Here is a 20,950-nt window from a genome sequence, read left to right as displayed (position 1 = left end):
TTCCGAGGGGGTCTCACCCCGCCCACTCGCCCTTCGCTTTGTCGAGTAGTGCTTCATTGCGCAGGCGCCGCCACCCCCCCCCGCGCCCGCTCTGCCATTGGCGGGCGAGCGGCGCGTGCGCACTGGCCACGCCCGCGACGGGAAGCGCACGAGCGGCGGCGGCGATGGAGGACGGCCGGAGTCCGGGCCCGCGCATTTGTGAGGGTGATTGCGCCGTCCTGAAGCGGGACGACGTCTTCAAAGCCGTACCCGTGCTGAGGAGGAGGTGAGGGGCCGGCCCGGGGCTTTCGATCTCGCTTGTCATCTCTCCCTCGGCCGAGGTTTCCGTCTTCCCTTCTCCCCACCCTCTCGTGAGGAGACTCCGACGGTCGTCGCGCGGCCCCGCCTGAGGGAAGGGGGGTGCCGATGTGACCCACAGCTTTAGTGCGGTGCCAGTCAGAAATAACGGCCTCGCTAGGCCGATGTGACAGGCAGCGTGAAAGATTTTAATGCCGCCTCAGTTCCTATGACCAAAAAAAACCCGGAAGATCTCCTGGCTGCGTTTCTTGTAAGAATTTGAAAGATATTTAAGATTTTTTTTCTTGTCGTTGTCAAACTGGTGCCGATTGAAGAGGAGAAAAGGTGCAGCAGCCTGAAAAGCATATCTTCGTCATACTTACCTCGCTGTGGCATGTAATTTCTGCGAGATGCGGCATTGCTTTGTTAATAGGGATTGGCTTCAGTGTTCTCAGTGGTGTTAGACTGTAGGAAGACGCTAGCTGTGGGTTCTGGATAATTACTGCTTTGGAGAGGATGCTATGAAAGGTCTCCTATTTCTTTTTCCTAGGCCAACTGGCATAGCAAGAAGCGCCTGCACCCCAGCAGGAAATACTATAATCAGTGGACACAGCCTGGGCTCTTCCCCTTGCAGCAGACAATTTTATAGACCAATGTGTAGAAGTCAGTATTGGGTAATGTGGCCAGACATCTGATTCAGTAGCATGGAGATTTAAAGGTACTATGCTTGAATGAGACTGGTTTAAAAATGGCATAGCTCAGACCTAGGAATTTGGGAATACTGGTTATTGACAGGCTTAATGTTCACCAATAGAATCTGGCACCAAAATCAGGTAGTTACTCTGTTAGCCTGCAGAGCACTGCCAAGATCTGTGCATTAGGTCCCTCTTCAGTTTTTGTTTAAAACCCCTATCACAAAAGAAAGAAAAAAAAGTCAAAGAGTAAATATTGCCACGGGAAATTAAATAACTTTTACATTAATTTTTCCTTTTCTATAATCTGATGAGGGTGAGGACACTCCAAGAATATGTGACAATAGCTGTGGTTGGATATTCTGTTTAGAATGCTCATCAGAATGAAATTTGAGCACATGCACATGAATTCTTGTCCATTTAAATTATTTTCAGTCATTTCAAGTCTTTTATAGTCATTTATTATTTTAAAATCTGGGTTGGCAGGAATTAATAGACTTTACAGGAGCAACTATAATGTCCTTAATTTTTTATTAAGAGGATTTGGTAATGTCTCTGACAAAACTTTATTCTTATGCTTTATTTAAATTCTGGATTGTATTTGGGGGTATAAATAATATCATATGTAAAATGTATGCATGAATTGCGTACTTCAGTCAGTAGAAAACTGGAAATAACAAAGAACTCAACCTATTTGCTTAGCTTCAGAATTAGTGATGAATATAATCAGCATAATAAGAGCTCATATTACGTTTTGATTCAGATGTGAGTGTGGCATATACACTGGTACCTGTTTCATTTGACAAGATCGGTATTTCTCTGGTCAACAAGGAAACCTTTGTAGGTCAGCCTGAAAGTTAAAGGCTTTGTGGATCCTGTTTTGTCTGAAGAAGGAAGAATGCAAACTTCCCTTAGTGCAACCAAAATGAAAGGGATAATAACCCCCCCCCTGCTTTTTTTTTATTAAACATTTCTAAGATTACAAGACATTCTGCTGTCTGTTTTCTTCATAGTCTTTTGGCAAATGTTATTTCAAAGGAGCTCTGCAGAATACAGGTTCATGCTCATCTTTTTGCACTAATCTGCATGACCCGGTCCAGATTTAATATACTTTACATTACTTTCATTCCTTGCCTTGTTCTGACTTTCTCTGTCAACAATGGTACTATACAATTCAAGTGCTATATCCTTGTTTTATCTGTGATTTTAGAATTCTTTTGAACTAAAAAAAAAAATTTTCTTACTGTACGCTTGATTTAAGTTCTTTGTTCTTTTTCTAACCAGTTTCAGTTTAATGTAGTTTTGTGTTTAATAGTAGTTAGCATTTCACTTTTTATGCTTGTCCTGGTTTTCTTCAAGGATATACGTAAAAATGGCATATATGAAGCTATAGTTTAGTTTGTGGGTTTCAGACATAGTATAAATAATGTTTTTAATATCATTAACTTTTTTATTATTTCAGAAAAATTATTTTTGAGAAGCAGTGGTTCTATCTGGATAATGCCATCGGACATATTTATGGAACTACATTTGAAGTAACCAGTGGTGGAAACCTCCAGCCAAAGCAAGAGGTGGAAGAGACTACCACAGGTATTACAGAGGATTGACTGGTATTTGGAAAAATGAGTTCCAATTAATTTGTTTCTTTGATAATACCAAAGATGATGGAAAAGCTTTCTATTAATCATTTGTTAACTTAACGTTACTTATATTCTTTCTGTCATAAAAGTGCATGGTTTTGTCTTGATCTGCTGTTTCACTAGCCCTGTAACAAATAAGCTTTTTAATATGGGAGAAAATTTGAATCTTAGTTTGGGTGAAAATACATATATTAAGGTGTATTTTACATATTACGTTTTATTGATTGCTTAGGCAATAATTTGCAAGGCCATGAAGCATGTGGGTTTAATTCTGAGAAGTCTGCTTTCTGTGAAACTAAAATCATGTTTCTCCAACTTAAAGATATTTAGAGCTAGATTTTACAAATCTATATCCTTTTCCTTTAGAAACAAAAGAAGCAGGTACAGATAATCGTAACATAGTTGACGATGGAAAGTCTCAAAAACTGACTCATGATGACATAAAGGCTTTGAAGGACAAGGGTATTAAAGGACAGGTAAAAATAAGGTTTTGGTGTCATTTCTGTGTTACCTTGATGGTTATATTTTAGTTTATGAAATAGGCTATTCTTTTTATGGGTGCATAGATTTTGGTGCTTTTTCTTTGTTCTTCTGCTTAAGTCATGTTTTTCCTAAAGATCTGTTTTTACAAAAATGCAAAGGCTATCTTCAGAGAAAACTTCATGTAAGGTTGGCAACTTTGTCAATAGAGAGTAAAGTATGAATTTTTATGGCATCAGAAGTCATAACAGACAAAAAGAAATACTATTCCGTTAAGGAAATACAGCTTGCATAATCACCTTTTAGCTTTGTTTGTCTGTAAGATTGAAAATACTGTTTCTGCGTTACAGACATATGAAAATCGTGCAATAATTAAACTATCAAAGGTGTAGGAAAGGATTATGGATAAACACCGAAGCATTAACAAATAACACTATGTAACAAATGTACTATAACTGGGCCTCTAGGCAGTACCTACCAAACACATGTGATGCCTGTGTTTTATCTGCACCTCAAAAGCTAGGAATATTCTCAAGAGATCAGTTCTGTTCTGTTAGAAAAGGGATTGGTTTTTACCCTGCACTTTGTCAAAAAGAAGTGAGGCCATCTTAAATGTTAATAAACCATTGCAGCCAGTTCTGTTCTGCACATGTTACCAGGCAAAATTCTCTCTCATCTTTGGTTTACCATTTCTAATAAAAATAAGAAATTGCTCATGCTTACATCAAGTTCATCTCTTTGCATCTTGCTGTTCTGCTTTTGCCTGCTTAATAATGGATGGGTCCAAGGAGTTTAGAATGCTGTCTCTTCTGTTTCCATGGTTGTGCTGCTCGTTGTGTTATCTCTTTGAGAAGAATGTACTAATCGGTCTGATAGCTTTGACGGTTTCTATTCGTTCTCATTAGCCGTGGCAGGATCACTCTGGCTTTTCTGTATGTCCTCAGCATGTCTGTGCCATATATCTACCATACTTTTATTTTAGGTTATTGAAATAGCCTACTTTTGTTAACTCTGGTTTCTGAACTGTAGCTGGATATTCATTTTAGACTGTGTTATATTAGCAGCAATAAGTATTAGTCTTCCATAAATGTCTGGTAAAATCTGAACTTGTGTTTGTGAATGGCATGTCTTTGTGACGCAAGCTCAGTTTAGAGATGATTGTTATTTGAAATAAACCAACCTTGGTGTTAATGGGGTTTGATTTCCCATCACTTTCCAAATCTTCCAGGTCCTGAGGGATAGGTGTTAGGATGAAGACATGAAGTGGCATGTATTCCCAGGGCATTGTGTAGTTCTGCAGCTTCCTTTTGGCTTTTGCTTACCCTAGAGAAATATTCCCCAGTTTCCCCACTGTAAATTTTACTGGAACAAAAAAAACCAACAAAACAACCCAGACACGGCATTTAACTTTTTCCAGGAATAAGGCAAAAAAAGAAAGATATGCTGTTTCACACCATTAATAACACATTTTAAGTGTTTGAAGGACTTTAAGACATAATGGCTTGAAAAGCAGCAATAGCAAGTGAGAAGTACTTGCACTGCTGTATTTTGGAGCAGATGCTTAAAGTGCAATGGGAGAGGCAGTATCCGCATTGAAAATACTTCCTTTGTCATTCCTCACCACCACCCTCTCCAAACTCCTGTGAGGCTGGATTATACTATTGCTTTTCCTACACGTTTAATAGAAACTTACAATTTTAGCAATTAAACTACTAAACAACCAAAATAGCACTCTGCAGCATTTGTTCTTGTATTGCAGGCATGGAGACAAACCCTGAGCAATGGAAATTTTTTTTTTGTTGGAGGTCTTAGTGATCCCTCCAGCTCGAACCCAAAAGTATGAGGAAGAGTTGGATTGTCAAAGGGAGGAGATTAGAACAAGGAAACCAGGAAACAAAAACTGGAATTCTAGGAAAACCTGTGAGCTGGAGAAGGAAGAAGTCAGCCGGAGTATTGTAGGAAATTGTAAATGCTAAGGAGTTTGACATCATGCAAGGAGTTGGTACAGGAGCCTAGCACAATTTGGGAGACAGACAGAATTAAGTGGGATAAGGGAGGTGTCTGATAAGTATCCAGAGTATAGGGGAAGAACTAGCACAAGATGGAAAAAAGATACCCGCAGAGATAGAGATGCTAAAGTCAGACAGGAGACCCAAAGAGGAAGGCAGGAGCTGGATTAAAGTAAATATTACATATGACATCAGGTTCCTTGTTTTGTTTTGGTTTTGTAAGATATTTTTGCCTGTATAGCTTCACACAGGACTTGGGGTACTGTCATGCAATCCAGTTACTACGGGGAATGTTACACTGACAGAATATATGTCAGTTGTGCCATAGTAACTGACAATAAACATAACTCTGCCTCATTGTAAATACAGGATAATTGAAAGTAGCTAATCACTTAGAGGAAGCAGGGTAGTGTCATTCACATTCAGCATGGGATAAGAATATTTAGGTACTAAGGCTTCACAGTAAGGGCTGAAATAACGACTTGCTGATGCTGAAAGGAATAATCCTCCTTTTTCTTCATTTCTGGCCATACAGGTCTGCCCTCTCTCATGGGTTAGTTCTGGCACCTACCAGACTCCTTCCCCACAAAATACCCCATTTCCAGGATAACCATTTTCAGTTTATCATTTTTATGCTGGCATTATGTAGTTAAAAAGGACACCTAGAGACAGAAGTATATGATTAAATTTCTGCACATAGTCAGGGTAGTGCCTTGCTTTGCCATTAATGTCAATAGAAGTTAATGGTATACATGCCTTTACTGGAAGAAAATATTTTTAGTGTTTTTTTTTAAAAATACTATATATGAAATGAATGAGAAATAAATACCAGCTATAATAAAAATAAACTGTCTCTTCCAAGGAAATAGTTCAACAGTTAATAGAGAACAGTACAACATTCAGAGACAAAACAGAATTTGCTCAAGATAAATACATAAAGAAGAAGAGAAAAAAGTAAGTGAATTTTAAAATGTGGAAAATACTTAGTAGTTCTCTAATTTGTTGAGCTTGAAATAAGACTATTACTATGTGTTTCTTACAGATATGAGGCAGTTATTACAATTGTAAAACCATCCACTCGCATTCTTTCAACAATGTATTATGCAAGGGAACCTGGAAAAATTAAGTAAGTTTTCGTTTTGTTTCTTTTTTCAAATTGTAACAGAAAGATATTTTAATATTTTCAAAATACCTGTATTATACCAGAGCATATATGTCGCAGATGGAGTGATGCACTTCGCTTGTAAGGGAGAAGTAGCAATATGTTTATTGATATAAAATAGCGATTTAACAAGGTTTGATAGTAAATGCATCAGTGGTTTAACAAGATTCTATAGCAAGGTACGCTTGATTATTTACTGCATAGAGGACAGGGTCAGACAAAACTGTCAGGGAGACCCTCCTGTCGAGTCACAAGGTTCAGAGCAGATCCCCTTGCATTCTAAACTCCTCAGAGAGGAGTCTAGGTGCGGCTGGATCAACTCCTAGTCCCAGACTTGGTCAACAGTTTATATCTAAAGGATTATATACATGCAATCAATCCTTTACATCACTTAGCTAAGATTTTAAAGTTTAGCATGCTTTTAGTCACTTACCGAGAATCCGTTGCGGCAAGGACTCCCTCAGCCTGGAGAAGTAACCTTGAGAGGTGTCCCTACTCAAGGGGAGGTCCTGGCATTCAGTCTACTGCCATGTAGGAGAGCTCAGTGGGCCCCGGGCTGTCTGCTATTTATGGAGTAAGATAATTTACATACTGAGTACAGATGTTAGTTTCTTCCAGATTTGGCTTGAGTCGGACATTGACCAGCATGGTGGTTAGGTGGGTGCATTGCTCGAATTAGCCCTTGGCTATCGTGTTGTTATCTGTCTCCCCCGAATCCACATGACTGGATGCATCCGTTACGACCCCCACTGGTGATTATCACTTGAGCAGGGTTACGGGATATACAGGTTAGGTTGGGGGAGGGCAGGGAGCACACCGTCAGAATACAATACTCACATTTCTTCTTTTTTTCCTGTTAATGGAAAGATTGCAAATTCATGAAAAATAATGTGATATGGAAAACGAATCAATATGCTATTGCAGCAAAGAGGAAAACTGTTTTGCATGCAGCATCAACTTTTACCAAATTTCCCTACTACCACCATCTTGCTAATTACCTATGTAGGCAGAGGCTCTTTGCATTTTCAGAGGTATCTTTTACCTGGTTTGGTCAGTGGCATATCGTCTCTTTTCTGGCTCAGTAATCAAAATAACAAGCCACCTATCAGAAGCAGGGGTTTTTGTCTTTAATGTGTTAGGGATTCAAAATCTTCTTCAATCAGAAGTCTCGAGAGTTTAAAAACATGGAGTTAACATTCAGGGGTGGGAGTGGGGGGGCAATGACAGCAGAGATCTAGTGGCATTTGATTTTTCTCTTACCTAAATTAAATGATACATTGTTACAGACATTGTTTAAGATGGACTGATTTATTATTTTTAATAATAAGAAGCTGAGCTTGAAAACCTGAAATTTATGTTATTTAAGGCTTCTCAAACCTTTTTCCTTCTCCTTCCTCCATCTCCTTCACTTGGCTTTATTTATCTATTAAGATCAGTTGTGATTTCCTTGGCCATCACCAAGTCTCTTCAGTGCTTGTGCTATAGTCAGTAGTTAGGTTTTGATCCTGGATTGCAGGTGGTGCGTGCTACTGCCAAACAGATGAAAATCACAAAGAATACATTACTGGATTAGGAAATGCATTCAAATACCATTTGTTCTTTACCAAACTGACATGTCAGAGAAAACAAAAAAAAAGAAAAGTTTAAAAATATTTTGTGTGACTGACACGGCATGTGATGTCCACTTAAGCATGTACAACCTACTTCATATCCTACTTTTGCTATGCCCTGCTAGTTTCTTGTTGGCTCTGGTTCTAGTCCTTTATTACCAGATGGTTAATTGTAAGTTTCTGCTCTGCATGGTGACTCTGAAGACCACTATGCTGTTCCTGAAAACCTACCTGTAATCCAACTTTTTTTGACAGGCTCCTGAGCTGATACGTAGTACTTCTAACTCTAAGAAAACTAACTTGATATTTCTTAAAACCCTTTGTCTTCTAGCCACTTGCGATATGACACCCTAGCTCAGATGTTGACTTTAGGAAACATCCGTGCTGGCAACAAGATGATTGTAATGGAAACGTGTGCAGGCCTTGTGCTGGGTGCAGTGATGGAGCGAATGGGAGGTAAGTAACACGGTAGCTTTGGTAATGTACAGACTGAGGCCGTACTTGAAACTTAAGAAATACGCATCTCTGATACTTTTAAAAGGCAGTACTCAAAATACTTTCCTCAGTTTTTAAAATCTACTTTTACTGTCTCCAGTATTCAAAGAGATACTTATTTTTCCATTGGAGAAAGCTGTATTTTGCATATTTCAGTTGGATTTATTTTTCACTATTAAAAAAAAAAAAAGATTAAAGTTGATATCACTGTACATTTAGTTTCTGTCTCAGCATAATGACATTGTGTTCAGAAAAGGCTGTAAGCAGCTTGTATGCAGATTCTTCCCAGGCTCCTGGGAAGTCCAGGAAAGTGAATGGCAGAAAACAGGAATAGTAACACTGGAATTCAGACAGCCCGCAGCACTGAAAATGTTGTCATTCCTCTTGTTCACTGCGCCAGAGATTTAATGTCTGCAAAACGTGTAGTTTAAAAGTAGTATGTGACATTTTCTTGAGCATATTCTAGGAGAAGTTTGACCTGTTTTTTTATTTCTCAAATTCAGTTAATTAGTTTAATCATAAATCATTCAAAGACGCTAGACAGAGGTGACAATTATATTCCAGAAGCCCAGAAAGGTAGGAAGTGTGATGTAATGTTGTGCACCCAGATGTGTTGTCTGTTGACTGAGAAGCACACAGGCAGTTGTACTATAAATGGGTTTTGTTTCAGCAACTTTTGGCTATAAGGATACTTTCTGAAGTAAATTAAGTAAGATGCAATTTCAATATAACTATTGAAAAGTTCTTTTTAGTATGTTTAAACATCTGACATCTCTTCCTTTAGAGTCTGGATGTTGAAGAAATTTTTTGCCTATTAATGCTGCTTAAATTAGCTTTTTTTTTTTTTTTAATCAAAACCACTCCGTGGTTATAAGTAACAAATACTGTAGAAAATTTGTCTTTTAAATCTTAATTAAATTAGCTTTTCTAACAGTTTGCCACTGCCTATATGTTCTGTGCTAATCCTAAATACATGTTTAATACATGCATAATTGAGTTACCGTGTCCTTTTCAGTTGCAGTAACTGTTGTCCTTCCAATAAAGATTTTCTACCTTGAGGCATACTTTGGCAGCCTGTTAAATTTGATGAAGGTTAGATTAAGAGCAGGCAATTTACTTATGTATTCTTAAATGAATGCTTCATTTAAGCATTTTTGCTTAAATATTCTATCTAAGAAATTCTAGCTTTCCAGTGTGTTTTTGATTCTTTTGCTCTCATAGGCTATGGATCCATTATTCAGATGTATCCAGGAGGAGGACCTGTTAGAGCTGCTACCAGTTGTTTTGGATTTCCAAACCTTTTTTTCAATAATCTTCATGAATTTCCTCTCAGCAAAGTGGATAGTCTCCTCTCTGGGACATTTTCTACAGAGACTCTGCCTTCAGAATCTGAAGATAATGTGCTACTGGAAGAAGAAAGCAATGGATTGACTGATGAGAAGCAGAGTTCCCTACAGGAAGCAGAAGAGGAATCTGCTACTGAAGCAGCTATGGAGATCAGCCAAACAGAAGAGCAAGAAACAATGGATATTAACACTGAAGATGTAGAATTTAAAGAGAACAAAGAAAAAGAAAATAAAGAAAATGTAAGAATATTTGTTCTGGCTATTCAAATTTTACAACGTCTATATACTTAAAATTCTGCCGTCTGAATCAGACATGCTGAAATACAGCTTATTCAGGTGTTAAAATGGAACTCTGGAAGTTGTCTTTTGTCTTTCATTAAGCCACCTAAGATGCAAAAAATGAAAATTCAGTCCATGCAATAGTGACCTAATATATAATTACCAGTTAAAGTGCAAACTATTTGTTTTGTTGTTCAAAGGTTCGGGAAAAGCAAAGAAAACAATGGGAGAGAAGGAAAAAGCTAATAGAAACTGCTGCTTTGTTGAGAGAGAAGAATGCTGATGGGTGAGTTTGTTTGTAATCAGAAAGGTCTTCTGCTTGAAAACACATCTACGGAAAATAATTTCCTTTGAAACAAATAAAAGCTTTGTTTGAAAAATACCATAATTTTTTTCTTAATATTTACAAGCAAGCAGTCAACCCAGGTGTGTGGGGGGTCTTGTTTGGTTCTGGTTGAGCTTTTTTCTGTTATTTAAATGTTTTGAAATGTCATAATGTAAAAGTCATAGTTTCCTGACTAGCTGTGAGTAAACTTTAAAAAAAAATAATCTATTCTGTCCAAAGAGAAACAGAATCCAGGTAGAATTTAAATGACTGACGATAAAAACCAAAAGATTCTAACTGGCAAAGCAGAACCTCAGGTTTTAAGTTTATTAAATTGAAACTAAGTTTGTTGTTTTGGGGCTTTGGTTGGTTGGTTTATTTTTAGAAACTCATTTCTTCTTTACACAGGAAAAACACATAACTTCATTTTACCTGCTTTAGCCAGGATTGATTGTTCCCAAGGAACAATTTCACATTAAGATTTAATATCAGACGTTTAAAACAAATACAATAAACATATTCCTAGAAATTCAGCCCCAGAATAGTGCAAGAGCATTTGGTGGTTGTGACTTTTTCATGATGTTCTTAGTAAACGCTGGAGTGATTTGAGTTAATCAACTAACATTGATTTAATTCATTTAATAACATTCATATTAATTTTTTCCTCCTAAGAATATTGGCTCACTGAGAATAAAGCTGTTCTGCTCAGATAAATTTTAATAGACATTTATTGGTTATGTTTAAATGCTTGTGTAATTTTTGGTTTTACTATTATGAAATGTTTTAACTCATGCTCATTCATATTTTAGTATATCTCATCTAGCATATTCAAGTCACAGAATTAGCATTTTCTGTAAAGATGCAGAGGCAGGTCATTCCTTGTTCTCTGAAGCAATAGAATGTTAAAGGAGGTTTGTAAAAGTACTGCACATCTGTTTGGCAGCAGCAGCACCACTGGTGATGCCTGTGGATGACCATTAAGCTGCCTCAACAGTGGTAGTGTTTTGTGCTGGTTTTACCGCTGTCCCCTGCACCCATCATTATAATTGATGTCTGTGCATAGTCTGGCAAAGCAAAAATTAATGTTTGACTTCACTTGATTCTTCCTGTAATGTAAAATAGTATATTCGGTTGTTGATCGAGTTCAGGGAAGCCTATTTAATATTTGTCTCTTGTTCATTTGTTGTCAATCACTTGCATACTTCTTTTGTCCTTTGTAATGCGTGAAAGCTGTAACAAATTATATGCTTGAAGGGATGAGTGATTTCTTGCTTTAGGAAGCCTTCAGCATGATGGGGGGGAAGAGATGTTTATGGTTGCCTGAAGGCACTGTCCCAGATGGCTCAGTCAGGATCACCTTTCTTTAGTCATCTGCCTTTTATAGCCCGCCATTTGTTTAGATCAAGAACCACAGGGTACATACACTGCTAAGCCAGGAAAAATTGGCATGGAATAAAGAAATGCTTCGAGCTAATGACTTGGCACGTGAGTAGAAGTAGGCAGGGAAGTTAGGATTTTATTTTGTTTTGTTTTGCAAGAGAGAAACAGCAGAAGGATAGGTAAAAGCTGGTTGACATTGGAGGTGGGGAGAAAGATTAGAACTTAACTGTCAGAGTAAAAAACTGGTTGTTAGGTAAAGATGGGCATCAACTTTAAGAGAATTGCTTCTTGAGGTCCTGAATTGTATAACGTTTATGTGTTCTGTGCTGTTAACGTGGTAAAACATTGCTTGTACTAGATCTATTTGTTAATTCCATTCATGAGAGTTGAAGCCTGTCATAGGTCTTTGAGGGGGAGAAAAGGAAGACAATTCATTAGGGATTTGGTATTCTTCTAAAGAAGACTTTTTGAAGATAGACTATTAAGTTTTTCTGATACAGTGAAAGCAGAAACTGGTTTATAGACACTCCATGTGTTCAGAATTAGACCACCACCCCTCTCTCTACCCTTCCCTGCCCTTCCTCTACCTCCTCCTTCTCCCCTCTCACCCATTACGTTAATTTCACGACTGGCCAGACTACCTGCTGGCAGCAGTATGTCCTGCCATATGAGAGAACAGAATTTGATTTTTCAGAGTCTCTCTCATCTCTCACTTACCTTCCTGTTGTCTGGCAGAGCTCCTGGCAGTGTCAGTGCAGCACTCCAAGCCTTCCGAGGCACAGTGTGGAGTCTTTTTTCTTTACAGTCCACTTGGTTAATTACTGGAACACAATTTTTTTGAGGTTTGGAATTAGGGTTAAATCTGTAGCCTGCAGGGCCATGGACAGCAGAAAACTGAAACAGAAGCAACTGTAAAATTGTCTCGCTTCTTTATATCCATTGTGTTTAGAAAATTGAACCTCAATTTTTACCTCCCTTTTGTTAGGCAAGTTTCATGGTATCTCCAGTGATGTACATTCTGCTGGAGAACAAATGTTAATCAATTGATGGGTCTTTTTGTATAGTAACCGTATACTAGAGAAGTAGTTTAATTAGCCCATTCTTTCTGCACAAGTACAACTTATTAACTGTCGTGGTTTAACCCCAGCCAGCAACTAAGCACCACGCAGCCGCTCACTCACTCGCCCCCCATCCAGTGGGATGGGGGAGAAAATCAGGAAAAGAAGTAAAACTCCTGGGTTGAGATAAGAACGATTTAATAGAACAGAAAAGAAGAAACTAATAATGATAATGATAACACTAATAAAATGACAACAGTAGTAATAAAAGGATTGAAATGTACAAATGATGCACAGGGCAATTGCTCACCACCCGCCGACCGACACCCAGCCAGTCCCTGAGCGGTGAATCCCTGCCCCCCCACTTCCCAGTTCCTAAACTAGATGGGACGTCACATGGTATGGAATACACTGTTGGCCAGTTTGGGTCAGGTGCCCTGGGCTGGGCATGAGAAGCTGAAAAATCCTTGACTCTAGTCTAAACACTACTGAGCAACAACTGAAAACATCAGTGTTATCAACATTCTTCACATACTGAACTCAAAACATAGCACTGTACCAGCTACTAGGAAGACAGTTAACTACATCCCAGCTGAAACCAGGACATTAACTCACTGAATCTTAACCATTTCTTGCAGTATAGTTTAGCAGTGGGTTTTTTTTTTTTTTGTAAAAACTCTAGATACCTGTGGAGAATCTTAAGCATCTGTAAATACGAGTTATAATCTGATATTAGAATGAAGATGAAGAAGAAAATACGAAGCCTTTAAGTTGACAAGGACATAATTTATTTTTAAAAGGTTTTCAGTGATGCCCATTAAGGGATTATTTTCTCTTTAAGTAATAACTTTTTTATATAAAACTGTATTTAATGAAGATTACCCAGTCTAAAGAATCACGACTGATGTTACATTCTAAGCAACAATTAGCAGTCACAAAATTTAAATTATATTTGGACAATGGTCTTAGGGTAGAGAAAGCAGCATGCAAATTCTTGGGTTGTAAGAATTATTGTGGAACTCAACACAGCTTCTGCAATGCATTTAATATACTGCACTGTAGGGAACAAGTGTTTTATCCTCTTAATTATGCAAGTAGGAAATCATGATTTGTTTTTATATTTGGGGAGTTGTTAGAGCCATGAAAACATGCTGATTAGCAACATTTAAGCTATAATTGATCGCTGTGCTAAGTAGGAGAGAATGTCACTTGAATAGGTTTTAGAAGCAGAAAACTAATGCGCGTGAAATTTCTTCTGCAGCTTAATTGTAGCCAGCAAGTTTCATCCCACTCCTTTATTACTTTCTTTATTGGAATTTGTTGCTCCTTCAAGGCCTTTTGTTGTCTACTGCCAGTATAAAGAGGTAAATCAAGTATGTTACTTTAGCTGTTACAGTTCAAGTTTGAGACTATTCTGCTGTATAACCTACTGTTTGGGTTTTTTTAAGCCATTATTAGAATGTTACACAAAGCTGAGGGAAAGAGGCGGTGTTATTAACCTAAAGCTGTCTGAAACCTGGCTACGAAACTACCAGGTAAGGATTCCAGTAAGTGGCTGTTAAAACTGCAATACTGGGGAGCAAAACACTCTCTGAAAATATGAACAATGTATAAGCTCATGCATGTGTTTTACCTGAGAGCAGTGGGAAAATATTCTGAAGAGTTGTAATGCTTCATTGCAACAATTTCAAATGGAAATACTTTATTTTCTTCTTACAGAGCATTTAATTTAAACATTTTGCTGAAATACTTGTAGCACACTGACAGATGTAATTGTTGTGCTGCTTTAGTGGCTAGCCTAAAGCAAGGGACAATCTAATGTCGTATAAGAGAGGTGTAAAAAAAATACTGCACATGTTCATTCAGTTGGTTTGATGGCTGAAAAAAAAAAATTTGTAACATTACGAATGGTGGTGACTTACAAAAGTCAGCGTCTTCAAATAACACGCTTCCTGGAACTAAAGTAACAAGAAGTTTCCAGTCTGGGAACTGAACAGTGAACAGGTGAGAGGGGACAATGTCTCTACAGTGAAAAATGTCAGTTGGACTAACTTTGTTGGAACAAGATGTTTGCAAATGTGGAGTACCCTCTCAACTATGGAGCAGAAGCATGTCTGATCTCTAAGCAGCTCACCACCTCTGAAGAGGTTCTTGCATTTTACTGACTTTCTCCTTGCCCGTAGCTTCTGGAGTCCATAAGAAATTACTGTTTAGGGGATGACTTAATTCAAGGGTGGCCACAATTACTGACTATTATCAGGAAACCAAATTGGGAATGATTAGGAAATTCATAGATTAAGATCTTCTCCCAAGTTAGGCTTGGCAACGGTTACTGTGTCCAGGTGCAGTTAGGAACAATACACATAAATCAGCTTAGACCTGTGATGGCAGTCAAAGCAAGAAGGAAGCATAAGCAAAGAGAAAGCATTTACAGAAATGTGTAATGTAGCTCAAAGTGATAGTCCGTTGCTGTGTCTTACCTTAAGGGGGTAGCTATGTAAAGATTATACTGACAAAACTGGAAATTACTGCATTACTTAATGCTGTTAAGACCAGCTGTGGTTTCTTGCAAAGTGCACCAGTTCTGAACACATTAATGAGACTTCAATGTATCACAGACCTTGACTTTATAACTTTGCTGGAAATGCCACGGAGAAATAATCAGTAAGGCAGCAGCCTGTATTCTTACATATTTCTGTAACTGGTTTCTGGTATGCAGATACTTTGCCCTTTAAAGATAAATACACTTTCCAAATGGCTGTTTGTTGTGGTGGCTGGATAAAAAAATTACATCTTACACTGTAAGCTTAAATTACACAATTTGATGTGCACATATAGAGTGAGTTTTTACAGATGCTTGTTGGGTTTTTTTGTTTGTTTGGGTTTTGTTTTTTTTTAAAGGTCTTACCAGATCGAAGCCATCCAAAACTGACAATGAGCGGAGGGGGAGGGTACCTTCTGTCTGGTACCACTGTTGTCTTGGATAAGGGCAAATCAGATTCTAGTAGTTCAGAAGCACTGAAGATGGAAGAGCCATCATCTAAAAGATGCAAAGTTCAAGACCTTCATTGTTAATATTTGAAGTATTGATTTGTTTTTTAGATCTCAGGAGTCTTACTGTTAGTAAAATAACAAGTATACTTTCTGTGCTCTTGACAGCACAGAAATTGTACCTGTCATACATCTGTCAGCAAAAAGCATCAGAACTGTGTGGTAGGGAGGATTGTCTTGCTCTTTACCAGTTTACATGATCAGAACGAGAAGCAAGTGTCCCGTGGAAGCAAATGTCACACGGAAAACACAGTAACTTCAAAAAGAAGAGAAGATCAAGAGAAGATAGAACATCAGTGAAGGCATTCTGTTTGTTTGTTGCCAAAAGTGGATATGACGAAGTAGTTTTTTAAAAGGTTGAGCCCGAATCAACACATCTAACTTAGCTCCCCATTTTCCCAGAACAGCATCAGGGTAAAACATTCTGTGTAGTGATCTGCTCCCCCTTTGGACACAGAACCCGGCTGCGTTCAGTAGTTTAAGGAAGTAGAATGAACAGCGAAAGTCATACACTTTTCTTTCCAAAGGAACAATAAAAAGAGAATAAGACCAGAACTTTACAGCATGACATCATGTTTTCCTGAAATAAATACAGAAGAGAAAGTGCATGTTCATAAATTAAAATACCAAATATTTAAACAGAATGTCTTTATTAGTATTGCCTGTCATTTTCCTGGGAGTTGTTGTATGTTTTTATTTTAAGATATGACTATTTTGAAAACTGCTATATGTATATATATTTATTCTACTGTTTTATCTTTAATGATGTGTAGCTTTTTTATTAATTTTTTTTAACTTTGCATTTGCCATTTCAATTAAACTGCAGGATGTTTTTCCTAATGAGATTTATTTTCTTTTTCTTACTTTTGTCCTCTTTTTGGAAATAAAAGGGTCTAGCAGAGGCTTTAGGAGGAGCATACCCTGGCTGGCTGCACCCCACTGAACCCCCAGTGGGGAGCTTTACGCCCGTATGGGAGCTGGTAGAGCCAGCAGGACTTGGCTTCCATTCCTGAACTTACTCGTCAGGGGGAAGCTGGAGCTTTGGGATCAAGTAATCAGACTTCATAAAGCTGTAAAATTCTGTGCATTGATAAAAGTAATGCTCTTTTAGGACACCATTAACTCAAAACAACATAAAACAGGGGCTGTAATTTGTGTAAAGAAGCAGTTAAAGATTTTTCTTAGGTGAACAGGTACAGTGTATCTTCAGGTGTTTGTCTGCCTCTCTTCTGTTTTTTGTAAACTTCCCTTTTTTTTTTTTTTTCTATTTTTATGGAAAGCTTTTCTTCTCTTACTTACATGAAGAACGCATAAATGGAGAGATTGTAGGTTTCACCGTCTCCTCTGTATTCCACCAACCACGTGGATCTGAAAAGCATGCTTTGCACCTCTCACCTTTCTGTACAGCGTGTTGCAGATCACATGTAGGGAATAGAAAGGTGATGTGTGGTTTTTACTAAGTTTTTTTTTAAATTCTGCATTTCTCAACTTCTTTCAAGAACTAATGGGGAAAAGGGGGGCGGGGGGGGAAGATAAGTTTTCCTTTACTACATGTCTCCACACATGCATACTAAAGGTAAATTGGGACTTTGACAGCAGCCAACACCCAGTATGTGATGAAATTCTGAGACAACCTAGCTTAGAGCAATGGATGGGAGCCTGGAAGCTAGGGAAAGGCAAGAAAGTGATGAAGTCAGTGTAAGCCAGGAGATTAATACCGAAAAATTATCTTTGCCTCGGTTTTCTTACCTGTCAGGCAGGCATAGGCACTTCTCTGCCACTTCCATTGAGCTGGTAGGTACCCGGCTGTCATATTTATAGCACTACAAAGGTGTAAAAACTTACACAGTAAAAGTTAGGTTAAGCAACCAACATATGTTTTAAATCTGACTTATCATATATAATGTGCTAAAAATAATAACCTGAGGGAAAAAAAAATCTCTTCTATTTGTATAATAAAAAGATCAGTTTTGAGAAATAAACAATATTGGAACACCTGAAAGATTACTTCAGATCAAAGCCAGACTGGCTTCATTTCACCAGCGCTCTCAGTACTGAATCCTGTCCCCCAATTTTTAAATGTGCCATAATGCTTGTCCTAATGAAGGATAGTAAGAAACCAAGAAATAATTCATGCAAAATATTTAAAATTATTGACATTTCAAACTGATGGAACATATTCTGTATGTGCATCTTGATATAACATTGTTCCTATTTTAATTGAAACACATGAATAAATGTAACTAAAGAGAGAAGCATTGTAGAAATGCAAGTTATGATTGTTTGAAACTCTAGGGAGCCTTTATGTTTTTACAAGTAACAAATTAGGGAAAATACAGAACAAATGAGAAGAAAGGGAGTGCATCCTGCAAGATCTTAACATAAGTAGAAAATAAATGACATAATGAAAAGCATCTCTAAGAGAAGGGACAAGGTGGTGGAGCAAAAGGAAGGCAATACTTACATACCTGTATTTAGTCTCCATAAAGCATAGCTCAGGAACCTGACCATCACTAGAGCCTCAAGGCAGGCTGTCCAGGGACTTTGATCTTCAGAACTATAGAACATAACAAATTGGTATAACCTAATTTTGGTCAATGGCGTGTAGATAAGGAACGGGGAAGGGTAGTGGGTATTAAACCAGAGGTGGAGTCCTTAAGGCAGGATTAACATTTAGACCACTGAGTTCTGCAGAAGCCACCCTTCTGAAAGAGCAGAGACCTGGGTTTGGATGGACAGCCTGAAAGGCCAACATCCCCCACACAGGCATATTTGCTGTATGAAGGGCTATCGCTGGGATGGCATGTTACCTCACAGTGCAAGTGCTCATCAGACCTGTCTGTCTCAGCTGTGGTTACAGTCACCTTAGCTGAACAGTGGCTGCCTTCAAATGATTGTTGAAAAAAATTTTGTAGGCACTCTTTCAAAAATTTGCCTACAGCTTCAAGTGGGCACCTTCAGTCAGAAAAGAGCAGTTGCTACTTTGCAGTCGAAATGAGTGCATTGTCTATGTCTGGCCACGTTTGTGTCTCCTGAAGTACTCGTCCAAGCTTGAAATCTGCCCAGTGAGGTGCTGTTTACACCTCAGAGGAACTTCAGCCTTCCTCCAGCAGTTGGCAGCACCCAATCTCACCAGCCAACTGAAACGCTCAAGCCTCTGCTTCTGTAATGCACTGCGGGTCTTTGGTGGGTCTGGGCCTGGTCAGGCAAAGGTATTGCCATGCTTGTAAGTCACTTGGTACCTGTTTTTATTCCTCTTTAGTCACAAAGCAGAACATAAAACTGCCTTCACTATGCAAATTTGCTGAAAATAGCAATATTTCTAGTAGTTACCACGCTTTCCATTCCTGTGTTTTAGTATTACTAAAACTACGTATCAAATTTACCATTATCCAGGGGTGCATGAGCCAGAAGCAAGACAATGCTTCTTCAGAAGCCAAAACCACCATTTCGGCTTCATTTGATTTCCTGGAACAAGGTTATACATCTTAATATACCAATACTTGTTTTAAATTGTACCACCTAACTTCGGTGCCAAAAGCACGCAATTTGCCTTTAAATAATGTAAATTAGTGTAAATTCTATTGGAAAACTGTTTTTTTTTAAAAAAAAAAAAGCTTGAACAGGCAATGCAAATGTGTAGATAAAAATAGAACAGTCAAGGGCAAGGAGCAGTCAAAATAGCTACTGGGCTCTCAGTGCTCGTGGCATCAGCCCCGCAGAGCAACACAAGCAGAACAGAGAAAGATGACAGATAAAAGGGCTGTCACAACGCTCTTGAAAGCTATTGAATGATACTTGGTTTTAAAGTCTTTCAAGGGACATGTTTTTAAGCAAAACATTGCTGATTCATGAATGCGTATTTGCATAACCTTAGCTTTTAAAAAACATTACTAAATTTGCATACTTGAACAATTTAGGTTTTCTGTGCTACAATTAAAGCTATTTGCTTTTAGCTATTTACGTACTCACAGACATGCTTTCTCTCATACCAGCTGGGGGGAAAAAAGTACCATGCTGCAATACTTACTGTAGGGTATTCTAAATTTTAAAAGGGAGAGTCTCAGAATTTGAAGACAGCAAAGTATTTCTGCAGCTGGGACACTTTCTAACTTTCCTTACTGTTGGTGGAAGTCTGGTGAAACCATGGTCCTACTGAAGTCAAAATTCTGTCAACTTCTTTGAGCCAAGATTTGATCTTCATGTACCTTAACCAAACAAGATGAAACGTTTGAGTGGTCTTACCAAAATCCCTAGGCATAGACATGCTCACACAGTTCAAGGACCAGTAGCACACTGAATATTTTCAGTTCATATTGCCTTACAGTTAATTGGAGAGTATGTTTGTGTTTTAATGAACAGGTGGATTAAGTGGGTTAAGCTGAGATGATAGATACTGCACATTTACTAATAATGTGACTCAGCTGAATTCTCTGTATAGCACTTCTCTCCTGTGTGTGGTGTTATACAAGTAACTGAAGATACTGTCACAGCAGAAAGTCTTTAAAAAACACATTTGGGTAAGTTTAATTAAATTGAACCCCAGATATTTGGAGTAATTGAAACTGATTATGGGATCATTTCTTCTACTGCTTCATAGTGTCGTAAGATTACCAAATGGCTCCTTCCACACACCACTTGCTCACTTAAGGCATCGTACCATTTAGTACACAGAGCCCATCCTGCCCCCACCTCGCTGGCTGCTGAGAAACTCGCCTTGGCGCAAGATCAGCCCTGCTCCAATGCAGCACACGGGCTCTGCAACACTTCTCACCGGGACCTGCTTGCCTGTAGTAGGCAGAAAGAACATGTTAGCCAAGCATGTTTGGTAGGTGATTAAATTAATGGGACTACTTAGTCTGAGTAAGTGGCAAAACCAATCCACTACATAATGCATTGATTCTGAAGCACCACATGCTTTCCAAATTAACAAGCATCCATTTGGTGTTGCAACCTCTTTGATTCTTTAATGACTAATTTCCAGAACTAAATAATTCGCAGGCCATTTCTGAGTTACCGGAGCACATTAATTGGCATTCCTTCTTACCTCTTGTGCTCTTGCTAACTGGCACATAAAAGGCACAGATAGGCTCCTTGTAATTTAAAAAAAATATTGGTGAACCACAAGCCAACATTTTGTACACAAT

At 38.3% G+C, this 20,950-nt stretch overlaps 1 protein-coding gene across 5 annotated transcripts; it reads left to right on the top strand.

The window, feature by feature from the left end:
* The first annotated feature begins 118 nt into the window (after nucleotides 1–118).
* TRMT6 (tRNA methyltransferase 6 non-catalytic subunit) lies at nucleotides 119–18,058 on the top strand. 5 transcript variants are annotated; one of them, XM_069787418.1, is made up of 11 exons: nucleotides 119–265; nucleotides 2,431–2,558; nucleotides 2,975–3,084; nucleotides 5,960–6,051; nucleotides 6,140–6,223; nucleotides 8,201–8,325; nucleotides 9,586–9,950; nucleotides 10,190–10,275; nucleotides 14,014–14,116; nucleotides 14,201–14,287; nucleotides 15,654–18,058. In XM_069787418.1, exons 1-11 carry the CDS (start codon nucleotides 165–167, stop codon nucleotides 15,825–15,827), a joined length of 1,455 nt encoding a protein of 484 aa, XP_069643519.1. In that variant the 5' UTR covers nucleotides 119–164; the 3' UTR covers nucleotides 15,828–18,058. The 5 variants fall into 5 exon arrangements, with proteins under 5 accessions (XP_069643519.1, XP_069643520.1, XP_069643521.1 ...); XM_069787420.1 differs by lacking the exon at nucleotides 2,975–3,084 and adding an exon at nucleotides 827–994 and having other exon boundaries at nucleotides 125–265; XM_069787419.1 differs by lacking the exon at nucleotides 14,201–14,287.
* Nucleotides 18,059–20,950: the final 2,892 nt, after the last annotated feature.

This window comes from Haliaeetus albicilla, chromosome 7 (genome assembly GCF_947461875.1).
Source record: "Haliaeetus albicilla chromosome 7, bHalAlb1.1, whole genome shotgun sequence".
Lineage (NCBI taxonomy): Eukaryota > Metazoa > Chordata > Aves > Accipitriformes > Accipitridae > Haliaeetus > Haliaeetus albicilla.
The sequence above is the reverse complement of the archived record's forward strand: the minus strand, read 5'-3'. Positions and strand labels throughout refer to the sequence as shown.

Excerpts from the sequence above, each read along its gene's own strand:
- TRMT6 (XM_069787418.1), top strand. The coding sequence starts at position 165 with ATGGAGGACGGCCGGAGTCCGGGCCCGCGCATTTGTGAGGGTGATTGC. Across the intron at positions 8,326-9,585 it reads AGTGATGGAGCGAATGGGAG|GCTATGGATCCATTATTCAG; the intron begins GTAAGTAACACG and ends TTGCTCTCATAG. Across the intron at positions 10,276-14,013 it reads AGAGAGAAGAATGCTGATGG|CTTAATTGTAGCCAGCAAGT; the intron begins GTGAGTTTGTTT and ends TTTCTTCTGCAG.